Raw genomic sequence first — 24,633 nt, 5'->3', positions numbered from 1 at the left:
ATGGTATAAAATCACAATGACCAAGAAAGACAGATGAATGTGGCCCCTTCTTCTCTGTGGTAGTGATGGGGAACCAGAGCGCAGAATACTGCACAAGCTGTCATGCTTAGCTGATGCGCTGATTAGCATTGCTGAACTGAGCTTTTCTTCTCTGCTTTAAGGCAGAGCTTCTGGGAGGGTAGAGGGAGGAACACACTGGGAAGTATAAGTGATGTCATAACAAAACATATAAACAATTTCTAAAAGCTTCCTACCAAGTACCAAAGGAAACCAATGATCATTTATAGTTCTCAGGTATTTCTTTTCTTTTTTTCTCCTTTTTTTTTTTTAATGAGGCAACTGGAGTTAAGTGATTTGCCCAAAGTAACACAGCTAGGAAGTGTTATGTGTCTGAGGCTGGTTTTGAACTCAGGTCCTCCTGACTCCAGGGCCAGTGCTCTATCCACTGGGCCACCTAGCTGCCCCTCAGGTATTTCTTAATGTAATAAACAGAACTGGACAGGTTTTGTAAAGTCATGTATATAGAGGTATATATATATACATATACATAGATAGCTATAGATACAGACATATAGACACACACACATATATATGCATGTATAAATATATGTATGTATATAGTTTTTAATAAAGGGATTTGCAAGATTTTAAATGAATAGAGCACATATGCTATTTCCAAACTCTTATAAAATTTGCAAAGCTAATATCATATTGATCCCCAGTCCCTCTCTGATTCCCTTCTTGTCAATGCCTTTTTCCCATAATTAGTTTTGATTTCTTTTGATATGTTTACATGTGTACATGTACATGCCAACAGAATGTAAGAGCTTGAGAGAAGGGATCATTTTCATCTGTCTTTGTATCCCCAAAGCCTGGCATAGTGCCTGGCACATAGTACGTGATTTATTTTTTTAATATACTGAATCAAATAAATCAAAAGGTAGTGTTGTTCATTTAAATCTGATCTGTGATTTCATCAGAAGAGTGAGCTGTGAGTTAAGAATACATTGCTTCCCTCAAAATATTGATAGCAAAAGGCAATATTTAAAGTCCAAACTCAAAGGTACTAATCAAAGGGTCCCTGGAGAATCACCACCAAACTGGACTTGCTGTTGGGAGCAGAGGGAGCCAGGGAAGTCCTGGGCCCCTCAGACAAAGTGGTGAGTGGTACTGCATGTGGCAGAGAGCACTGAGTGCAAGTCTAAAGCCCTGAAGGGGAGCACTGAATTCTGCTGAGCGATCTGGGAGACATATCACATGCAGAAGAGTAACAAGAATTCCTGCTGTGAGAATATTCTTAAAGGGCTCTGTGAGGGTGAAAGCGCTCTTTAATTGTCCTCCCTGGCCATCCCCGGGAGTCAGCAAGGTGACCCCATTTGTCCAGAGCTTGGCTGGAGGAACCACAACTTGGGCTCAAAGCTGTTCCTCGGGAGGTCTTCCAGCAGGTCTGGGCTCATTCTACTTCTGAGGCTGTTAACATGACACAGATGCTGACCCACAGACAACCTAGATGATTCTCCAACAATCTGCTAAGAGATCTAGAACATTTTTAGAAACGCTTCCTCCTAATTCAATCATGAACCATCAACCAGGGATAACTGGTGCAGGGCAAAGTAGGAAAAAGGCCTAGAGATCAGGGCTCAGATCCCGGCCCAGATGCTGGCCCTACCCCTGTCCCTTATTAACTGGGTCATGAGGGCCAAGTGCCCCTGCTCTATAACACCCACATAAAGCAGCTCCCAGAGTCCAAACTCTGTGTTGGGAGCTAGCAGAGAGTAAACAGATCCTGAACAAGGATGGCCAATGTACCTCCAGTATCTCAATCCTTCTGTCTTTCTCTGCCAGGTGCTTTCTTAGTAGCATTATTTCAGCTGATGCTGGATTTAATTTGGGATCCAAGGTTCTAATTACCTGTTCAGAGAAAACAAATACTGCATATCAGGATTTATCTATAGATGAAAAACACTCTAGAACTGAACAAAAACATGATAAACAAATTGAAGAGAAAATGATCAATGATTACGGAAATAGGGTAACTGTTGGGGAATTAGGGGTTCAGGAGTTACACTAACCCACTGTAAAATTGGCTAAGTGAAAAAGACAAAGACCAAGGTCTTTGTAAATGGACCACACCCTCTGCAGCAGGGTGACTTAATGGATCATGCTGGATCCCGAGTCAGGAACACTGAGATCAAGTGCAGCCTCCAACACTTCCCAGGTGAGTGACCTCAGGCAAATCACTACAGTTCTACTTGTCTGCTTCCTCATCTGTGAAACGGGACGATCACAGCGCTTCCCTCTCACTTGTAAAGCACTTGGTACAGCGTCTAGCATGGGGCAGGCACAATTCAACACCCAAGTGGTCAGTCCAGTTTCAGTGTCTCCCAGGCCAGGAAGGTGACCACAGAGTTCTCAAGAGCACTGCAATAGCCCTATGAGGCTGACACAATTGACTATGAGAAAGAGTCCAGGCCTGGCCTTGGGGTCCTCATCTTTCTGAGGGTTGACGCATGGAGTAGGGACATACAAGTAGGCACAGCTTATGATAGAACAAGCACCCACCCAGAACCAAAATCCTTCCCTCCACCCAACCTCTTTCTGTCTTTCAACATCAATGAGATCTTTGAAAAAGAGTGCGCACTCCAGGAGGGCATGATGCCCTTGCCCTGCACCCCTGGGCACTTCCAGCTTGGGAGGATCCCACCACTTCAGTCCCCTCCTCTTTTCTCTTTGCTGCCTGCTGGTAACCCTGCCACCCTTCCAGGCCCTCCCCAGCCAAGCAGCCACTCCCCTCCCCCCATCTCCTCCCAATGAGCAGAGGCTCCGAGCACAACTACACCCTGGCTGCCCTTGACTCCCCCTCGATAACGGGGCTGGCCCCATTCACAGGGCTCACAGAGGGATGGCCTCTCTTAGGCTAGTTACTGTCCCCCCTTTCCCCAGTTTGGGCTGTCATCTCTTTTTGGGCATGGACCACACGCCATGTCTCTGCAGCCATCACAGTTCAGAGTACGTGCTTCATGAAAACAGGGTCCAGAGACAGACCAAAGCATCAGTGCTCTGGGTCGTCCAAGCAGGAGAGATGTTGGCAACTGGGGCAGAGGGGAAGGGGGCTGTGTGTGTGTGTGTGTATATATATACATACATATATATATATATATATATATACACATATATACATATATATACACACATATATACATACATATGCTGGTTATTATTATCGCACTATGTATATGCTGGCTATTATGTTTTTAAAGTAGTGCACATGTGCTGGAAAGTATTATTATCATTATCATGACTGATATGCAAATTCCTGCTAAATGAGCATTACAAACATCCACCCCTACTTCAGTTAAGTGACATAGTCACTTAATTGGTCAGCATGCCTAGTTACGTTGGTCTCCTTACAAAGCTTCTACAGGGGCCTCCTAGAATGCAAAGCCTGCCAGGACAGCCTTGCTCTAGGCATCCTCAGTATTTTTTCAGGGGTTATAATCAGAATCTCATGGGTGGTAGGCAGAAACAGCAGCAAGCATCCCCACAGCCCAGGCCAGGCTCACTGGCAGATAAAGGGCAGAGGGGCTCTGCCCAGGACATCCAGGAGCTAGGAGACCATGGAAATGTTCCACTGTGGGTCCGCTGCATGTGTCTGGTGAGGTCATTGAAATCTCCCAGTCCATAATCTGTCACTTATCAACCACTGGACAAAGAGTCAAAGGGGACAGGACAACATGGCCTTCTTTCTAAAGCCAACCCTGAATTCTTTACAGCGTTTAATAATTGAGAAGCCCCCAATTATGTTTCCTAGATGTTTTGACCCAGAAAGCACAATGTTGCTTAAATGTAAACAGGAGACAAATCCTTATAACAAAATTGTTTAGGAAGACAATCAAGGCCCTGCAGACATTTCAATAAAATTGTAGGAAATTTTTTAAAGGACATGATATAGTGAAAGCCTGCCAGGACACACTCAGTATCTGAGCAAGATGTGATTGCTTGCTGAATGTTGAAAAGCAAGGCTATACAATCTGAAGTAACCTTTGACAGGCTATGAGACACGCAGGTGCAAACAACTTATTTTTGTAAAAAGCAAAAGTTTTCGTTATAAGGGTAATGAAATACAGTGCCTTTTGTTTCTCCTATCAATGAATATTATTAAAAACATATATATTACTGCTTGCAAATGGTCCACAAAATAGACTGTTGCTCCTTTTCTTTTTAATAATAGCTAATAATAGCTAGCATTTAGGACACACTTTAAGATTTAACAGGCCCCTACGATAGATTACCTCAGTGGAACCTCAGACTACCCTCCGAGTAGGTTTCAAAGAGTGTCTAGACATCATTGTCCAAGAAATTATCAAGGAAAACTGCCCTAATATTCTAGAACCAGAAGGTAAAACAGAAATTTAAAGAATCTACTGATTACTTCCTGAAAGAGATCTCAAAATGAAAAGTGCCAGGAATATCACAGCTAAATTCCAGAGCTCCCAGATTAAGGAGAAAATATTGACAAGCAGCCAAAAAGAAACAATTAAAATACTGCAGAGCCACAGTCAGGATATCACAAGATTTAGCAGCTTCTACATTAAAATTCTGGAGGACTTGGAATATGATATTCCAGAGGGCAAAGGAAATAGGATTACAACCAAGAATCACCTACCCAGCAAAACTGAGTACAATCCTTCAGGAGAAAAAAAAACAAAGAACATTCAATGAAACAGAGGACTTTCAAGTATTCCTGATGAAAAGACCAGAGTTGAATAGAAAATCTGACTTTTCTAATACAAGACTCAAGAGAAGCATAAAAAGGTAAACAGGAAAGAAGTCATTAGGGATTCAGTAAAGTTAAACTGTTACATTCCTACATGGGAAAATGATACTTGTAACTCCTAAAAACTTTCTCATTATTAGGTCAGCTAGGAGTATACATAGATAGAGGTCCCAGGTGGGATGATGGGATGGGATGACATCTCAAAAAATAATAAGGGGTAAGAAAGAGGAAGGCACTGGGAGAAGGGGATATGGAGAGGTAGAATGGGGTAAATTATCTGAAATAAAAGAGGCATGAAAGAACTTTTATAGTGAAGGGGAAGATGTGGGATGAGGTGGGAAGCACGTGAACTTTATTCTCATTGTAATTGACTTAAAGAGGGAGTAACACACATACTCAGTTGGCTGTAGAAATCTATCTTACCCTATAGGAAAATAGGAAGGGAAGAGAATCATAGTGGGGCACAGAGTGGGGCAGGGCTGACAGAAGGAAGGGTGAATTGGTAAAGGTAAAAGTCAGAAGCAAACCACTTTGAGGATGGACAGGGTGAAAGGAGAGAGAGTCACATAAATGGGGGGCAACAGGATGCAGAGGAATACATAATAATCATAACTGTGAAAAAAATTTATAGCAAGTTGCTCTGATAAAGACCTCATTTCTCAAATATACAGAGAACTGAGTCAAATTTATAAAAATAAGATCCAGTGCTCAATTGATAAATGGTCAAAGGATATGAACAGGCAATTTTCAGATGAAGTAATCAAAGCTGTCCATAACCGTCACATGAAAAAAATGCTCTAAATCATTATCAATTAGAGAAAGACAAATTAAAATAACTCTCAGGTACCACCCCACAACTATCAGATTGGCTAATATGACAGAAAAGGAAAATGACAAATGTTAGAGGGAACGTGGGAAAATTGAGACACTAATGCACTGTTGGCGAAGTTGTGAACTGATTCAACCATTCTGTAGAGCAATTTGGAACTATGCCCAAAGGGCTATAAACTCATGCACACACTTCCACTACTAGGTCTGTATCCCAAAGAGATAAAAACAAAAATATGTATAAAAATATAGCAGCTCTTTTAGTGATGGCAAAGAATTGGAAAGTGACGGTATGTCCATCAATTAGGAAATGGCTGAACAAGTTGGTGTACAGGATTGCGATGGAATACTATTTTGCTGTAAGAAATGATGAGCAGGATGCCCTCAGAAAAACCTGAAAAGATTTACATGAACTTATGAAAAATGAAGTGAGCAGAAGCAAGAGAACATTGTACAGAAACAGCAATATTGTCTGATTGTCAAGTTTGAATGACTTAGATATTCTCAGCAATACAATGGTCCAAGATAATTCGGAAGGGCTTGTGACATAAAAAATGCTATCAACCTCCAGAGAAAGACCTGAGGGAGTCTGAATACAGATCAAAGCATATTTTTTTCTTTATTTTGCTTGGGCTTTGTGACCGTATTTTCTTTCACATGACTAATATGAAAAATGTTTTGCATGTGTAGCCTATAACAAATTGCTTGCTTTCTCAAACTGTGGGTAAAAATTGTTTTTACATGTAATTAGGAAAAAAATAAGCTATTAAATTTTTAAAAATTAAAAAAAACCAGATAAACAAATATACAGCCCACAAACCTAGGGCTCTGATAAAGCAACACATGCAATGATGTTTGGGCAGCTGTCGATCTACTTACATTTCTGGCTTTCTCTAAGTACATTTTATATCTCTCTTCCATTGCTTTCATATCTTCATCTTTCTTCTGTAGGGCGGCTTCAAGTTCATTTATCTTTTGTACTGTTGATAAAAATGAACAAAAACATAACCATTTCAAATTTCATTCATGGTCTTCCACTACTTGAACAGAAAAAAGAAAATATTTTACACTTTATTTATCTTCTGAAAGACTAAAGCTGACAAAGAAAAAAAACTATAGATTTTTAAAAATTGAATATTTGGCTTTCTTCTTTAATTAATCCAATTTATTTTAAAGCGTAACTAGTCATTTACAAGAGACAATGTTATGATTTGCTCCTCAATATAAGAGCTGAGGAGGAAAGGACATTAAATTTTATGGAACTGAAAAGCTTTTGCATGAACAAAATCAATGCAGCTCAGATAAGGGAAACAATCTAGATAAGGGAAAAAATTAACAAGGGGAAAAATCGTGGAATCCAATCTCTCTGACTAGGGTCTGCATTCCCTACCAATGCTGACTGTAACAGGGGTGTATGAGATGAAAAGCTGTTTTCTAATAGAGAAGGGATCCAAGAAGAGAATATATAGGTCTCTGGAGGACCACCAGCAACGAACAACTGTAGGAAAGAAAGCTCTCCAAATTGAGAATAAGCCAACCAAACAACAGGGAGATGTGACCTCCCAGGGCACAGGTCAAGATGAAATCAATGGGCTGGCGTCGGCCGTGGAGAGTCGGGGTCACAGACGGAGCATGGGGCTGTGTGCCTGTACAATGTCACCAGGCCATAGACAGAGCACAGGGCTGTGTGTGTAGACTGGCCCAATTCCACCAGGGACTTAGCTGCCTTCCCCAAGCCAAAGAGATATCTCCCTGTCATGGACAGGCTCACAAACACCAAAATGTGCATAGCAGTTTTCGCTACCATAGCCAAGAACTGGGAGCAAAGGAGATGCTCAAGTGGTTGAGCAAACGCCAAACAACTCACGGTACTGGGACGCGACGGACTACTGAGGTCCCCTAAGAAACAAGGAATATCAAGAACTTAGTGACAGATGGGGAGATATAGCGGAACTGATGCAGAAATAGGGAAAACTAGGAAATAGACACTGTAATTATAATAAAAAGATAAAGAACAACAACAAACACTGGTATTATGATACCCAGGCTTAGTCCTGGAGAAAAGCTGAGAAAATGTGCCTTCCAACTTCTGTGCAGAGGTGAGGGGCAACCATGGTTACTGACTACGGCATATGCTATTAGTTAATTACATTGGATTTATTGCTCTATTTTTAGAACTAAGTTTTTTCTCTTCTTTTTAAAAAAAATATTTCACAGGGGACATCTTACTGAATAGAGAGGCCAGGGAGGAATATACTCAGAAATGAAGGCAATATAAAAACAAAAGATGTTAATAAAACAGTAAAGTAACTATATTCTTCATATTTTTTGACCTAGCAATTGTACTACAGTGCACATAACACAAAAGTAGGTCAAAGACAGAAAGACCCAGTTATACCAAAATATTCAAAGCAAGAATTTCTGTTGGTAGCAATGCACCCCTGCAAAAAACCAAACAAAACAAGAACCTGGAAGAGTAGCTGCCCCTGAATGGGGGACCACCTGAACCAATAACCAGTTCTGGTCTACGAATGTCATACAACATTGTTGTGCTTTGAGAATTTAAGACAACGAAGACATGATGCCAAATAAGAAAACAAAACCCTGAGCAGAGTGACCACGAAGCCCAGCCCATGAGGAGAACTCAGACACACCATTCAATGTAATGGCTAAGATGATTTCCATGGCACAGACAAGAGAGAAAGCCCCGAGGTGGGGTTGGGGACTCCAGATGGGGGCTGAGGACAGGCACAGTCTCTCGGTAAGTCTGCTTTGCTTCACTTTTTTTCTGTGTTACAAGGGAGGATACTATGGAGCACTGAGGGGATGGCAGGGGATGAGGAAGCTGTTAAACCAGGGAATAAGAGTTGAGTGAAAAACAAAAGGAATCAACAATCCTTAAAAAAAAATCTGACAGAAATGTTAAACTGTTTAATTGAAAAACAGGACACCACTGGAGCAGCTAAAATGCTCTAGCTGAATCAGCACCTGTGCCCTATGAGCCAAAAGACCCACTCTGTACCACTAAGATGGTAGAGAAGAAATTGCCAGTGCTGGGGCGGAGGAGACTTCCTCCTGCGTGCTGCCCTGCCCCCTCCAGGCTCACTCTCCTCATCGGCAGCAGTGTGAGTGGGGTGGGGTGGAGAGTCAGAAAAGCGAAGCCCGACAGCCCGCCCCCGCCAGGCATCTCTGCCCTTGGATCTTTACCATTTTGAGTCACATCAGGCTGCAGGTCTTCAATAAGTTCTTGCTTTTTCTGTAATTCTTCATGGACCTCCGTAAGCTTTTCCCTTAAGAATTCAAAGGATGCGTTTCACTACAGGTTTTTAAGCATTCACATTTGCCCGTCATTCAGTTCAATAAGGGGACCCTGGCTGATGGATTCGGCTCAAGTCACACTCGACCCTCCTGCAGTTCTGGGACTTGGAGAGTCCCCACTTGCCTTCCAACCATGCCTGAAGCCCGGGGCTTTCTGGGGAAATAGGGATATTTACGAAGCCTGGACTAAGAGCACTCTGAGTACCCAGGCGACGACGCACTTTCTCTTTTTCCTGAGAGACGCAAGGTCTGCAAGGGCAGGTACAAGGTTTTATTTTGTTGTTTCATGTCAAGTTCCCAGCTCTGCATGTGATAATCAAGGAGCATATTTGAGAATGGCTGGCGGACCAGACCTGTCCAAATGCAAAATGGCTTCAAATAAATGTCTCTTGTCAGAAATTTGGTCATAATTAAGAGAAGACTTTAAAAAGCCAACAAGAGAAATAAACTGCCTTGTGGAAAAATGTCTGTAATTTCTAAAATGTCATTAAAACATGGTATTTTTATAATTTCACTATTGGGACCTCAGTAGGAGGCTCAGCATTTTTGTGGATAAACAGGCTTTGTAATAGTTTTTAAAAACTCTCTTTTTTCATCTGGATGGTTTCAATTGAAGTGATCATTTATTTTTATAATGCAAGAGGTAATTTAAGGTTGGAGTACTAACTTTGGCAAACAGAATCAAAAAAGACATAAACTTTATAAGCATGTAACCTTCTTCTTTGTATACAGAAAATGCAATACTGATCAGTCCGACTTACATATGAGCTTCCAGCTGCTGCTTTAATTTGCTGGACTACAAGATAAAACACAAATCAGTGTTAGTTTATGGCCTTGCCACACATACACCAACTACAAATTCGAGTTCTCTACTTGTGGCACATGCACCATTTAATGAAAATCACATTTATAAAGACTTGGAGTTATGCCCAATGCTCGTGGCTAAAGTCATAAAATGAAATTTTTGGTAGTTGTCAATTTCTTACTTCAGTGTACCACAGAAAAGATGAAATGAGGAAAGTACAAGAAAATAAAGAAAGCTAAAGAGAAAATCCATAACAAAAATGAGCATCATTCATGAAAGGCTGATGCTGTATGAGAAGGCTCACTATGAGCTCAACAAGGTACATGTATGTCAACTACTACAAAATGTGCTGTTACTCAACTGCCTTACAATTTTGATTTTAAATCTCAGTATTAGACTGAAATGACTCCATTTATCATAATTAGCACCTACCTGAGCATTTTTAAAGTCTGTAATTTAACATCCTCATGAAATATTTCATGGGGCTTTGGAAAAAGCAAAATACCAACGTAAGCTCTAGCTTGCCCCGCTCAGCAGGAAGGGAAGGCACTGTCACTACTGGGGCCCTTCACTTTACAGCTAGAAACAGCACAGAAATACCAAGGGAGTTAAAAATGAAAGACAGAGAGTTATTCAACTCTTTAAAAGAGACTTCACCCCAAAAGGCACGGCTTAACAACAAATATTTGTATTAGAGAGGTTACAATACCGTATATATGCACATATGAATGCCGCCACGTATGAGACGTTCTCTATTTTCCAAGCCCCCAGGGGAAAAAAAAGAAAATCATACATAGTGCACACAAGACAGAAAGGAAACTCACCTCCCTTTCAGGGTTACCACTCCCTTACTCTGCCCACTAAGTTTCCTCCCCTCCGCCATGAGCCCCGATATGCTAACTTAGGAATTAGCCCCTGACAGTTGTCTCTCACATACAAGAACAAACAGACAGACAACACACAGACACATCTCTTTCTTTTCTACAGGTTAAGTCAATCCCTTCCTCGTACCTGACTTTTGCCCCTTTCCCCATATAGCCAAGGAGACCAAACTGAAGACAAAGCTAAGTGAGCTCAGGGCTCAGTGAAATTGGGCCTTGAAGCCCCTGGAAAACAAGAAGGTCAGTTGGCAAGGGGAGCCTGACAGGCAGCGTCCTGTAGGACAAAAAGCCTTGGAGTTGGGGCAGGCCTGTGTTTAAAGCCCAGCTCAGACACTCCTCTCTAACATGGGAACAGTAGAGCCCACACCAGCTCCATCACAGGGCTGCTATGAGGAAGATCTCGGTAAAATTCAAAGTCCTTTATCCCTGTGTCAGTGGTTGACAAAGGAAAGCCACATTCATGGAAGGTCATGGAAAGATGATGGGGAAGGGAACTCAAGGGCTGTCTGTGGAACTGGGAGCATAGGGAACCTCGTGGAGACATTCTGCTACTGAAGATCACTCATCTCTGTCCTCAACTCTGAGGTTGCCTTGCCTCTCCCTACCCATCAGCCCACCAGCCCCAGATACCTTCCAGCTCTGTGAGAATTCCAGAACAGAAGAAACCTCAGGTGTGGCGAGCCCCACCTCTAACCATCATCTTCTGGCACTACTCTGACCCGAGGTGCAGCTGGAGTATCAGCCCAAGGAGGAATTGGCTTATCATACATATGGTCAATTGATAAGCTCCAAGTCTGAAAAACTGCTGCATCTGGTATGCAGATATATACGGTATTTGATGGTAGCCTCCTTTCTAAGACAGATTAATTTGGGTGTGAAAGCATAAGAAGAGCCTCTCCCTGCCCCCAACGTAGCTCAGAACACACTGGAGTGCTCAGCTTTTAAAGTTACTTACGCTTTCCCCTTCGGGCTTGGGACCTTGTTCTTGGAGAGTCTTCTGAAGGTCTTCAATCTGCTGCTGCAAACCTCTAATATACTCTTTGCTAAGCCTGTGTCAAAAAGAAACCACTCTCACTCACGTGTATTCAAAGAAGGCACCCTGGCACGACAGGGGGCGACCTGGAGCAGAGAGGCAGGAGACCCTGGCTCCGGTCTGAGACAAGGAAGACCACTGTAACCACAGGTGGGGGCAAGGGTGCGAGCAGGAAATGGCACATCTTGGTGTCACACAAGAGTAGCTTTAACCCCAAATGAAAGTTCCATGAGCCTGTTACAGCATACGTCTCTATCGTACACAATGGCTTCAAAAGCACTCTCATCACAATTACCCTGTGAAGGAGCTTCTGACCCATTTTCTAGATGAGGAAATTGAAGCTCAGGGTAGAGTGATGTGCTCAAAGGCGCTAACAAACGGCTGGACTAGCATTCAAACTCGAGCCTGCTGACTGCCTTCCCTGTGTGTTCTCCACTGACTAGGTTTATGAAGCCTGCTGGAGGTGAAACACCCCAACTCCTTATTTCAAAGGGTCCCTGGGCCTTGTCATCCACCACCAACCCCACTCCAGGGAAACCTCGGGGCTGCCAGGCCTTTCTACCTCCCACACCCGGACCCCTCTCTGTGGGCTTGTTTCCCCGCATTTGAGTGTGAGCTCACTGGCAGCACAGACTATCTTCACTTTTCTATCACCATCCCAAGCTTAGCACAGTGCTCAGCACACAGTAATCACTTAATAAATGCTTTTTCATTCATTCACTCCATTTCCCCATTAAATACCCAGGAAATGCCTACTATATGTAAAACTTTGTTCATGTCCACAAAGGATACTTTGGGCTGGGGGGAAAGCAGAGATTTGTAGTAATCAGGGAAGACATCCTAGAAGAAGTAATACCTGGGCTGAGCCTTGAAGGCGGCAAAGATCTCAAAAGGCAACTTGACAGACAGCATGTTTCAGGCATGAAAGACAGTGTACACAAACATACCAAGGTATGGCCTCATAAGACTGTCAAGTTGGGGCACAGTGTGACTGGTGTGTAGAGGGTAAAGAAGCGAGTGATACAGAATCAATGTGGAAAGGCAGACAGGCACCAGACCGCAAAGGGCCAGGCTGGGTGGTTTGTAATTCACCCTCGAGGTTCTTCCAGGAGTCACTGAAGGGTGCTGACAAGAGGGAGGGACATGAGCAAGCTTCCTTTGGAAATCTTATGGGAGAACCTGGAAAAGGGTGATGGGGGCCTGGAGGTAGGGACACCACATACAGGACTAGTCTAACAGTCTGTGGGGGAGGAGGGATAGAGAAGTAAGGGAGGTATGAGGGTAAGGGAGAGGGAGGGAAGGAAAAGGGAGGAAAGGGTAGGGATAGAATGGAGGAGGAGCAGGGAGAAAGGAGGGAAGGAAGGAAAGCAGTGAGCACTGGGAGGCAGATGTGAGTCACGAGGTATCGGTGGGCCTGCCAGATATGGCCAATCATGTTAACCTCAGTCCAGCTGATGGTGCTGACGATCTCAGGAACAAAGCCATTCCCAAGGATAAGATTTGGCCAGATACATGGATATTCACTTGTGCGACCCCTACATCAGTGAGCAAGCCGGACAGCCAGCCAGGAACACTTCCCTCAGGTGTCTTTGGAGCTGAAGCCAGTGAACTAAGTGGTCATCAGCACTAATTCTTAAAGGGAATGACATTGACATGCATTGATTAAGCACCTCCTCTGTGACAGGCACTGTGACTAAGTCCTAGAGAGCTTTTTTAAGGCCAGTACAAAGATTTCATTTGCTAAGTGAGCTGCTCCTAAAGAGGAAACACCCTCGGACAAAGGCAGATCAGGGCCAGCAGGCAGTGGGTTCCTGGAGCTGCTGGAAACTCCCCAAGAGGGGCCCACCAGGGCCACACAGCCAGTCTATGTCAGCAGCAGAACCTCAGCCCAGGGTTTTCTGTGTGGCTCCTGAGACCCCTCTGCACATGATGCTGGACAGATAATGAGCATCTGTGGCCAAGTCCATACTTCTCCCACCCTGAATTCAGCATCAGTCCATCTGCTGTTGAGAAATAAACAGCCCTGACTCTTCCTCCAGCACATTAAATGCTCCATTTTTCCCTTTGGTGCCTCGAGCAAGGGAGGGAAGGAGTGAGGCAAAGAAAGAGAGTGGCAGGAAAACCAGCACCCAAGGGCCCAGCGACCTTTGCTCAGTCTCCATCTCGCTGGTTTTCCGGTGTTTCTGCTCCAACTGCTCTTGAAGCTCCGCAATCCGTTCATTCTCAGACCCTTCCTGCTGTAATCGAAGCATCTTATTTTCATGCTGAAGGCGAATAAACACTTCTCTGTTTTTTGAAAAGCAGAAGCTTCAGTTTAATTTTAAAGGTCTTACAAGTTTTCCCTTTGGTTCTTAACATGTAAAGAAGTTTTTAAAAATTCAGTTCCATCTCTTCAATTATTATACAACCTAGCAAAAGTGGTGAGACCCTCTGAAAGAAGCAAACTATTGCCTGAAAACGTTGACAAAGAATTCTGACTCATAAGAGCCCCTGGAAAATTCACTAGGTCCTCATGAGCTATGATATGTGACATGCTTTATCAAGATTTAAAAAAGAAAGAAAGAAAGAAAGAAAACCACATCGCATTCTAAGCTCTCTGTATAAATGAAAAAGGGAGTTTGAAATATTTTACCCTCTCAATTAAGGCTTTATAAAATATTCCATTTTCAAAAGAACTCAAAATTCTGAATAGCAACTGATAGAGATCTACGAAGAGCAAACCATGCCTGAAAATATTAATTTGAGCCATGAAAAGGCCAGTAAATGAATGGGAAGCAGCAGATGCCATTCCTCTAGAACCTGAGAAGGCTTTTAAGCCTGGCTCCCATGACCTTGGCACTTGACAGCGTCTGCTGTTCTATCCAATGTCACGAGAATGGGGAGAGCTCAATAATTCAGGAGCAGACACTGGTCTCCAGAATCTAGTCTGGAGGTCAGATGCTTAATATGGTCAGTCTGAATGCTCCTGAATGGGCCAGGGCAAAGTGAGAAGCTGCACGGAACTGAACAGAAGGAAATAGGAAGTGCTCACAGAAAACTTATTTTGATGTTAAAAACTGGGATATGCTGACTGTGGGAGCTAGGAAAGGACTGCCTCTGATCACCTTTTAAACTATGACAGCAACATTTTGGAAGGTTCAGGCAAACCAGATCATGTGCTGAAGTCTTTCCTAGCTCCATGATTCTATCTATGATCATGAGATGATTTTTTTTTGAATGATCACAAAAATTAACAGACATAAAAATTCCACTCTCCATTTTCTTACCTATATTCTACTGGCATAATTTCAGCAGCAAGGTTCTCGAAACTTGTTGAGACTGAGGTACCTGCAAAGACAGAGCTGGTGAAAAGCAAACACTCCCCCAAGGAATTATTTGGTCAAACACTGCTGTTTATCGCAGACCTGCCGCCATGTGGGCGCACTGACCTGCCTGGTTGAGGTGATCCTGCTGCACCTGGGAACACCGGAGCTCCTCATTGGTCTCTTTCAGGGCATCACGCTGTATGGTTAGTCTCTGAAAACAAGTAGGTTAGGGTTTAACATTCTTTTCAGGGTGAGGCCTGCTCTGCTCCCCAGAGTCACTGGCATCTCTACAGCAGCCTTCAACAAGCTGCTACAACCCCCACTGGACTGAACAACTCGCTGAGATTTGGGAAGTTCCACTGACTTGCCCAAAGCCCCCGAACCAGTGCAGCTGAGCCAGGCTGGGGCCCACTGCCCATGCTGCTGTTCGTCTTTCTTTCCAGCAAATGCGTATCCCCCAATTTCAGACAATTCTGACCCTAACGGATTGGACTGTGTTTGCATTCATGAAGTCATAACCTTCTGTTACTTCCGGTGGGTGGGAGTGGGGGCTGAGTGTTCAGCACATCCTCCAATCCACCCTACTCACTGGTCTTCACCAGCAGCTGTGGGTGACAGCCCAGGGATGAGCACCTCTGGACTCTGCCAGGCTGGCTGGCCCTCAGACGCTCATCACTGGGCCCAAACTCAAAGCCTTCCCAGGAGGCCAGCCAGCCATGCCTGAGCCTCGGCTCTGCCTGCCGAGCATTACAGAATCAGGTTCACTTCCATGCCATGGGGAGGCTCTGAGGGGGGACTTTCTGGCTGAATCCTCATTCCCCAATTACTGAAGGAATTGTCCTTCCTCTAGCTGCCTTAAGGAGAAGAGGCAGAGTCCCAAGCCCAACATGTTTTTCATTTGTGTGGTTTACCATAGGCAAGTGACTTCATTGTCTGGGAACTCTGTTCCCTTTTCTGTAAAATGGAGATAACAATATTCCCACTACCTACCTCAGATTTTCTATTAATAACAGTATTACTAAGAATGCAGGCCCATTAAGGCCTTTGGTGTGTCCTCAAAATGCCAAGAATCCCAGAGCTCAGGGGCCCGCTGGGACAACCTGCCCCACCTATCCTGTGACCCCACCAAACAGGTACCAGCCACTCTAACCTTGACCCCCTGAGCCTCCTGAGGCAGCTTCTTCTGCTTTTAGCCACCTCTGACCCAGAGAGCTCACCGTGCCCTTTGGGACAGAACAGAATAGGAGCGAGTCCTCTTCAATGTGGAAGCCCCACCCCCCAAACACGTGAAAACAGCTACCATGGCCAAGTCTTCTCTCCTCTAGGCTAAATGTCCTCAGTTCCTCCAACCAATGTCCATATGGCAGGAGGGACAGGGGTTTTTCATGTCCTCTCTAACCAGGATTTTTGGAACTTGAAACAAATATTCTTCCCTTAACCTAGCTTGTACATAAGACCGATGGTGTCCCACACCTAAGCTCAGCCTAGAACTTTTAAGCCTTGACTCTGAACCATAAGTTTTGCTAGCATTCAAGGCAGCAAAGGGGACAATTTTACAACAAGAGAGGCCTGCCAATGCAATGGTAGAGGAGGGGAATAGGGTTCTGAGGTGGAGGAAAACTGCAGAAATAGTGTCATTGGAGAAATGTTTGGGCATGGGGTGGCAGTGGCTATTTGTACATCTTCATATCATAAGTTATTTTAAAATTGTGGGCTTAAAAGAATTGGAAATTGAGAGGATGCCCATCAATTGGGGAATGGCTGAGCAAGTTGTGGTATATGAATGTGACGGAGTACTATTGTGCTATAAGAAATGATGAACAGGCTAACTTTGGAAAAACCTGGAAAGACTTGTATGGTCTGATGCTGAGTGAAGTGAGAAGAACCAGGAGAACGTTGTACACAATAACAGCCACGTTATGCAATGATTAAGATTGTTAAACTGAACCCTTCTCAGCATTACAAGGATCTAAGACATCTCCAGAGGCCTCGGGATGGAAAATGCTGTCCACATCCAAAGAAAGAACTATGGAAGCCGAATCGCTATCACTTATTTTTACCTTCTGTTGAGTTTTGTTGCATCTTTCTGATGGTTCTTCCTATCGGTTTTAATTTTTACTTACAACTTCACTAATGTGAAAATATGTTTAATGGGTATGTAAATGTAAAGCCTATATCAGATTGTGCGCCATCTTTAAGGAGGGTGGGGGGAGGAAGGGGGAGAAAAATTTTCAACTCGAAAGCATATGGAAGCAATTGTTGATAAATCAAAATAAATTAATAAAATTTAAAAAAAATTAAAAAAATAAAATTGTGGGCTTACAAGGAAAAACCAACACACACACAGAAGCAGTGCTATGACCTATCTATACTCTAGACACATTCTTGGCCCTGGGACCCCTTATTTTTAAGGAAAAAATTAATATAATTGCATCAAAAAATCACTAGCTTGTGATGATCAAATCAGAGAATGTCCAAAACCCTCTCTCTCTCTAGACAACCATTATTGGTCATCCACGGCACCTCCCCTTTAGACCTATTTGGCTTCAATTTGGGGGACAGACAGCAGACACTATTAACATTCATGTCCACAATGGATGTCTTCTAAAAAATGACAAAGAAGCTCAGCTTTCTCAACACTGGTTTACATTGCCATGACGTCCTACTCTGACTTCAGACGACCCCCAGGGCCCAGCACCATACTTCATACACATGCACAGTGAATAAAGGAAGAACGCTCACATCTTTTTCCTTAAGTAAAGCTTCATGCTTTTCTTCCAGGCATTTCATCTCAAAGGCTAATGTGTCAGCTCTTTTGGATTCAGCAGAGAGTTTAAGATGAAGTTCCTGAACCTGTTGTTTAAAAAACAACAACGAAACAAGGTTTAAGATACAAGACGTGGACTTACATTGAGGCAAAAGGAAAGAACTCAAGAATTGATAAGAGAAGAGGATAAATCCAGAAGATAATCAAATCAGATTACACTCATTAGGCTAGGACTTGGCATGAAATGTTTCCCAGCTGCAGCCATTTCTGGCCTTTTGAACCCCAGCATTCTCCCAGTCGTGTGATGTAGCTATGCAACGTAAAACCCCAGGCTTCCAAGCAACCAGAAGGGCCAGAGATGAATGCCTGTGGTGGGCACAAAGAGGCCCCTCTGGTGACCTTGGGCTTGAGAGGTGAGGCCATATGAGGGAGAGTAACCGAGGACTGATCCCTGCAAGTCAGCTCGAATAACTATGCCCAGAAGTAGAACAATCCGCATCGAAGCAGCGATTACCCCCAGCAACGAGAAAGGATCCGTGGAAGGGCCACAAAGATCATGGGAAGTGAGAGGTGACCATCGAGCCATACCAAAGCCAAAAGCATCGGCCTTCTGGGCTACGATCTCGTCTGCTCTCCCTAGGGGTTTGACCACCAGTCAGCAGAAGTGCAAATAAATGGCTGAATGTCAAAAAGATGACTACAGAAAGGAAGGAAAACCATGAAGCAAAAGGAAGGGGTGATGCACAAGAATGACCATCAGTCCCCGAATAAGACTCACTGTTCAAAGAACAACTCCCCAGCTGGCCACCCCACGTCCCCCCGAAGTGTCATCTGTGTTCCCCAGCTCTCCCGCCACACAGGAGGTGGAGCCAGAAGCGTCCCTCACCTGCCTCTTGTACAGTTCCAGCTGGGTGCGGGCAGCATTCGCCTTCTTGAGCTCCTCCTCTAAGCTGACTGTGTTATGCATGTACATCATGTTGGTGTCCTGCAGTGACTTCACCTGCCTCCTTAGATCATTCAGATCTTGTAGCTTTTGACGATAAACCTCTACTGTGGACTCCAATTTACTCGCTTTATCAGAAGTAGTTCTACAACAAAAAAGTGAGAAATTAGAGCAGGCCAATCACAGTCGCACAATGGACTTTATTCTCACCATGAAATGATGCCCCAAACAACAAAAAGCAAAAGCTGATGGTTAAGAGGAGCCCCAAACTTCACACAGGGAAGAGGTGGGAGAAATACTGGGGTCGTGGTTAGAGGCAGCAGATGATGCTGGGTGTCAGCCAGAGCCCTGGCTGCTCAAAATGAACAACTTTGTTTTATGAGCGCTCTGTAAAAACTCCTGTTAGTCTACATGTAAATACTCATTTGTAGACCTTTATAGTAGTTTTTCCCTAAAACTCAGTTCTACTTTGTTATTAGAAGAATCCTTTCTAATAAGTGATTCGCTAAGACAAGGAAATGAGTCAAAAGCCCCTCTAGAGCCGACAGATCAGTTTTGCTCCCTCAAATCAGGAGGCTGACCCTGCCTACTTACAGGAATAAAGAGCAAGGATTTGAGGAGCCTCCCCCCCTTCCCTTCTTGCATTTTGGGTCTGCCAAGAGACCCAGGGAAGTTCCAACAAGGCCCACAGCATGCTCACTACCAAGGCAAATACAAACCGATACACCTTCAAACACTGCCACCCCCACAACACACACACTGGAAGCTTCTTCTCAGACAGTGATGAACCTGATGGAAGGGGCTCTGTCAAGAGCCCTACAGCCCTGCCCCGGCCCCCCAGGCCCAGGGGGAGCACAGCAGCTCAGGCAGAGTCCCAAAGCCCCCACCCTATGCCCCCTCCCCCAGTCCTGCCTCCTGATGACCACCAGAGCTATGGAGTTGGGAGACGTCCACGGGAAACACTGGGGTTTGGGTGTGGATCAGGCCCAGTGCAAAAAGGAAAGTCAATCTTCCCCTTTTCAAAGGCAGACGAAACCATGCTAGGATTCTAAGGGGAAGATTTTCACTTGAGGAAAACCAGGAGGCCTCGTGTTCACATCATTTTGTAAATGGAATCCTTCCAAGCACATGCCTGCTTGACACAAAACTTAGGGGGACTTCTAACGCCTAAGCTGAGATGGAACTGAAGATCACCTGACCAACATTCAGCTGGGGCGGACGTTGTTGAGAAGGGGTGCAGTGCAGTTTTAAGGGTCACAATGAGCAGTGTGCAGGAGGGGCGGAGAAGCAGGCCCTAGGCTGGGGTCATGGGAGAAGGACCCCAAACCAACCAATCGCAGAGCCATCGCCCACCTGAGAATGTCGATCTCATCCTTGAGGGTTCTTGTTTCCTCGGCCAGGCTCGTCAGCTCATCGTTCCGGTGTTGAAACTCAATCAGCTGCTTCTCGAGCTCCTCACAGTGGAGTCGGTAGTCATCTTTTGCTGCCTCCAGCCTTTTGTAAAGAAAAACAAAGCATTATCTGGTGCACAGTGCATGTGCCCAAAGCCAACATCCAACAAGAGAAGAACACTGTGGGCGGTGATGACCTGGGAAGCCCTGTGACCACCTGCAGGGAGACAGCACCAGGCCGAGATCTTACGGACCTTGGCGCTGAAGCCCCTCGCCTTCAATCCCAGTGCTGCTACTGTGGGCACATCTGTGGCCTCAGAGTCATGCCTGGGTGACCAGGGGCCCAGCACACCAGCTAAGGGCACTTCCTTTCTCTCCAAAGAGAGAGAGAAAAAAGATCTACTCCACCACCTTATGGGCCTGGTATGAGCAAAGTATTTCACTGACACTTGAGCATGGAAATTATGATTTTTACTTTTACATCTTAGGAGGAGTTGGAGGCTTAGCTTATTCTGTAATTCTCACAGAAAAATCCAAGTGAAGATGTAGTAGACACACTGGCCAGATAACTAGTTACCAGCAGTACCTGGGCATGACTAGCTACTGAGTTACTTGGGAGCCCTCCAAGCTGGAAAGGCCCTCAGAGGCCAGCTGGCCCAAACCACACCTGGACAAGAGTCTCCCACCCAGGGTAGAAAAACAGTGGGAGCATCCTGTGGCAGACACTTCTAGATAGATACACTAGCAGGTATTTCATTTAAACTGTGCTAAATTTAATGGAAATACATATACATATGTAAATATCTGTGTACATATACATTTAAATATTTTACGTAAATAAAACATATGGGTCAGCTAGGTGGTGCAGCAGGTAGAGCGCTGGGCCTGGAATCAGGAAGACCTGAGTTCATATGTAGCTTCAGGCACTCAGTAGATGTGTGACCCTGGACAAGTCACTTAAGCTCTCTTACCTCAGTTTCCTCAAATGTGAAATGAGGATAATAATAACATCTCTCTCCCAGAGCTGTTGTGAGGATCAGCTGAGATAGTAATTGTAAAGCACTTAGCACACTATCTGGCCCATAACAGGTGCTGTATAAATATGAGCTGTGGTTATACATACGACAAGTGACACCGGAAGACGAAGAGCAGTCACAAAAGGACAGCCTCTCTCTCTGGCTCACCCACACACCGGCCTTTCTTGGAGGTTCAGCAGCAGCCCTACCTCCCCAGGACATCCCAGGCCTCCATCATGGTCTGTTCTTCTGAGAGCCTCTACAAGGTGCTTTCCTTAGCAGTTGGTTGGCATTATACCACTACATACTACCTTGACGGGAGGACTTTTATCCTCCTGTGCAGCCCCATTTCCCAGCTTGCCCGCAAGCCCTCTGAGGGCAGGAAAGATGCCTACCAGGGCTTTGTCCCTCCTGTGTCTTAGCATGGTGCCCCACACACAGCACACAAATATAAACCTCCTGGGCTGGGAGTTACCCAAGAGGCCAATTCTACAGGCAAGGGTCCTGCGAGCCAGACAGGAGAAGGCCTTGCCCGTGTCCCCAGGGGAAGAGTGGCCCCGGGCTCCTGACTCCCTGAGTGGCGCCTTCCTCCACATGTGACGGCACTGGTTATGTGACCAAGGACACAGACCAGGACAGGCAAGAGTCTTAATGAAGACTCCAATGAGTTCATACCGAAAGTTCTCTTCTTGAAGCTGCTCTAGTTGTAACTGGGCATGAAAATACTTTTTTGCCACCACTGTGTTTGGGTCTTCCAAAGAGCCGTCTAACTGCTCCAGCCTCTCATTCATCATCTCGTTCTCAGACACCAGTGTGTTCTTCTCGTCTTGAAGGGCGGTCACCTGGAGAACAAAGACTCCCAGGTCATCACAAACTCAACACAAGAAGACACCAAATACACAGCCAGTCATCAGCCAGGAAAGAGTCTTCTGCCCTCACCCCCAGAGGGCTCAAGAGAGCGCACACTTTTTTAATGATTAACACTTCATTCAAAGTTGTACATCTTTAGATAACAGGCACACACTGATTTTAAAGCAAACACTATCTCACTACCCTCACCCCAACTTCTTCCATCTATGGCTGATATTCTGAGGGATCACTGATGAAGAGAGAAAATAATTTTAGCTCATTGTTTAAAATGAAAATATCTCTAACCATTTGTTGCATTACAAATTCTATTTTCAACTCTTCAAATGTGGCTTTGAAATAATAAAAACAACAACCACAGCAGCTAGCATTTATATAGTGCTTAAAAAGTTGCAAAGGCTTTACAAATATGATTTCATTTGATCCTCACAACCACCCTAGGAGGTAGATGCTATTATTAATACCATTTTATAGATGAGGAAACTGAGGCAGATATTGATTAAGTAACTTGCCCAGGGCCACATAGCTAGTAAGTGTCTGAGGCTGGATTTGAACTGAGGTCTTCCTGACTCTAGGCCCCATATTCTTATCTATCATAGAGATGATAGGTTTGAGATTACCTAGTCAGTTGGAAAAAAAAATCTCAGCCTCTACACATTGTGGAATGGGGACGAGGATGGGCAGCTAAAATGTGTGGGTCAAAGGGCAGCAAGTGACAGTGTCCAGGTGTGAGTCACACAAAGGGCATCCCCCTTCCCCCAGGACTGGCCCGTAAATCTGCCCTGCTCCCACCCAGTTTCTGCCCAGCCCCTTCCACATTTACCTGCATGTCTAGTTCTTGGCATCTTTGCTTTAGTTCCTCTTTCTCTGCTAATGCATCCTGAAGTTCTTCTAGGGCTCTTTTAAGCTACAACAGGAAAAGGCATAAAATTAAGTTTATACCTTTTTAAAATGAAAAATGTGTATTCTGCCTGGTACGCATGAGCGCGCGCGCGCACACACACACACACACACACACACACACATATCAATGTGACAGACAGATGGACTTTTCTACGTAAACCCGCAAGGTTTACACACAATGTGAACAAACATATACAAGGCTTCAGAATAATTTAAAATACATTATGTACTTATTAAATTTTCAGTAGATCTGCACACAGAGGCAATTCAGTGCCTAATGAAAACAATACTTAAAGAGCCTCATTATTTATAAATAAACTTCCACAGGAACCATATGTAATACTTTGACTAAAAATCAACAGTGAGTACTAAAATTTTATAGAGTTCTTAGAAAACATCACAACACAGTGATCCCTGATTTAAGGAATTCCTATGAATTTCTTATTGTCTGGTTTCACAATCCAACCTCACTAAAGCATACAAACACACACATACACACACAACACCCAATAGTACTGTAAAAATTAAGAAGAGTTCAAAGTCAAATGCTTTTGAGATGACTTCATGACCTGACAGACCACGAGGAGCCCTTAGGTAGGGCCACACAGGCAGTTCCCAGAGTGCAAACTGCACAGGCCAGTGGCAGCAAGGGCAGATGCTGGAGAAGGGAGGTGGACAAGAAAGTACGATGATGAGTCCAGGGAAGGCAGTCAAGCAGAGAAGGATAAGTGGGCTCTCCCGTGATAGCAGAGCAGCTGACAGGCAGGCAGTACAGTGGACAACAGAGGCCTGTTATTTAGTTCGGCAAACTGAGAAGAATATGTACTTCCTCTGGTTGCTTGAAACTTGCATATTTAAGAACAGAGCAGAGGAAAAGTAGATGCTATATTTGGCTCTTGCAGCCCAACCAAAAGCATTCTGGCAAATGATCTCACTTGTCAATCAGAAGATCAATAAGCCTATGATCAGTTTTGCCAACAGCCCACTGCATTGACCACTTTCCATGAGGAAAAGACCCCAACAAGCCCGGGAGGGAGGGAGGCTTGTGAAACCACCCTCTGCTCCCCACCTCACGCTGCTCCCACGTGACCTTGTATAACACGAATACATGTCACCTAGGAATGCATTAATCTTTTCTACTTCTCACATTGCTGGTTACCAGGCAGTGAAAAGAAGGTACAAGGATTTTTATGGGAGGCTTCATCTCAGCTAGTAGCTCCTTAGACATCTGACGTCAGAACCCTTAACCTGCCACTTCATAACCGTCTCCAGGGAATGAGCTACCTCTGACATCACCTGGACCTGATTCTGTTGAAGTGGCCCAGCCACCTTCCAAGGGAAAACACAATCATCAGGCATGCATCAAGCTCTTGGAAGAGTGCTGGGCAGAGAGTAAGTGCTTTGCTAATGCTGTGGTAACTATGAAGCGCCTACTCTGCACCAGGCTGTGGTAGGAGGGTGTTCGTTACCTGGTGTTCTAGCTCCCCAGCATCACTTGAAGCGCAGTTCACTATTTCTTTACTCATTAACTATGAAAGAGAAGTGTCAAAATGAGTCAATTACAATATAAAAGATAAGTGGCAACATATGTTTAACAATTTAGAATTGGTGGGATCAGCCTGAATTCAAACAACTCTCAGAATACACGCTGCTCCTATAGCAATCTCCTGGTGGCTCTGGACCGACAGCCACACAGAAGAGACAAGGAAAAGTGTGGGAGCCCACGGTCAGGGCAGGAGGTGGGAGGCTGGGCACAGGGCCCCCAAAGAGGAGGGTTTGCCAGCGGCACTGGTCATGGC

At 44.5% G+C, this 24,633-nt stretch overlaps 1 protein-coding gene across 3 annotated transcripts in view; it reads right to left on the bottom strand.

Annotated features, from left to right (window-relative positions):
* Nucleotides 1–24,633, bottom strand: part of HOOK1 (hook microtubule tethering protein 1) — a 55,255-nt gene that overhangs the window by 9,298 nt on the left and 21,324 nt on the right. For all 3 annotated transcript variants that reach the window (XM_020993107.2, XM_078156671.1, XM_078156670.1), the window contains exons 8-21: nucleotides 24,304–24,363; nucleotides 22,755–22,838; nucleotides 21,740–21,906; nucleotides 20,011–20,151; nucleotides 18,601–18,802; nucleotides 17,690–17,800; nucleotides 15,071–15,158; nucleotides 14,909–14,969; nucleotides 13,788–13,928; nucleotides 11,565–11,658; nucleotides 9,685–9,719; nucleotides 8,813–8,895; nucleotides 6,485–6,585; nucleotides 1,810–1,911 (exon numbers count right to left, since the gene is read on the bottom strand). In XM_020993107.2, coding sequence (XP_020848766.1) covers nucleotides 1,810–1,911; nucleotides 6,485–6,585; nucleotides 8,813–8,895; nucleotides 9,685–9,719; nucleotides 11,565–11,658; nucleotides 13,788–13,928; nucleotides 14,909–14,969; nucleotides 15,071–15,158; nucleotides 17,690–17,800; nucleotides 18,601–18,802; nucleotides 20,011–20,151; nucleotides 21,740–21,906; nucleotides 22,755–22,838; nucleotides 24,304–24,363 — 1,470 coding nt within the window. The remainder of the gene's footprint in view (nucleotides 1–1,809; nucleotides 1,912–6,484; nucleotides 6,586–8,812; nucleotides 8,896–9,684; nucleotides 9,720–11,564; nucleotides 11,659–13,787; nucleotides 13,929–14,908; nucleotides 14,970–15,070; nucleotides 15,159–17,689; nucleotides 17,801–18,600; nucleotides 18,803–20,010; nucleotides 20,152–21,739; nucleotides 21,907–22,754; nucleotides 22,839–24,303; nucleotides 24,364–24,633) is intronic.

This window comes from Phascolarctos cinereus, unplaced genomic scaffold (genome assembly GCF_003287225.1).
Source record: "Phascolarctos cinereus isolate Bilbo 61053 unplaced genomic scaffold, phaCin_HiC Scaffold_5;HRSCAF=322, whole genome shotgun sequence".
Classification (NCBI taxonomy): Eukaryota; Metazoa; Chordata; class Mammalia; order Diprotodontia; family Phascolarctidae; genus Phascolarctos; species Phascolarctos cinereus.
Note: the sequence above shows the minus strand (reverse complement) of the source record. Positions and strands in the feature narration are given on the sequence as shown.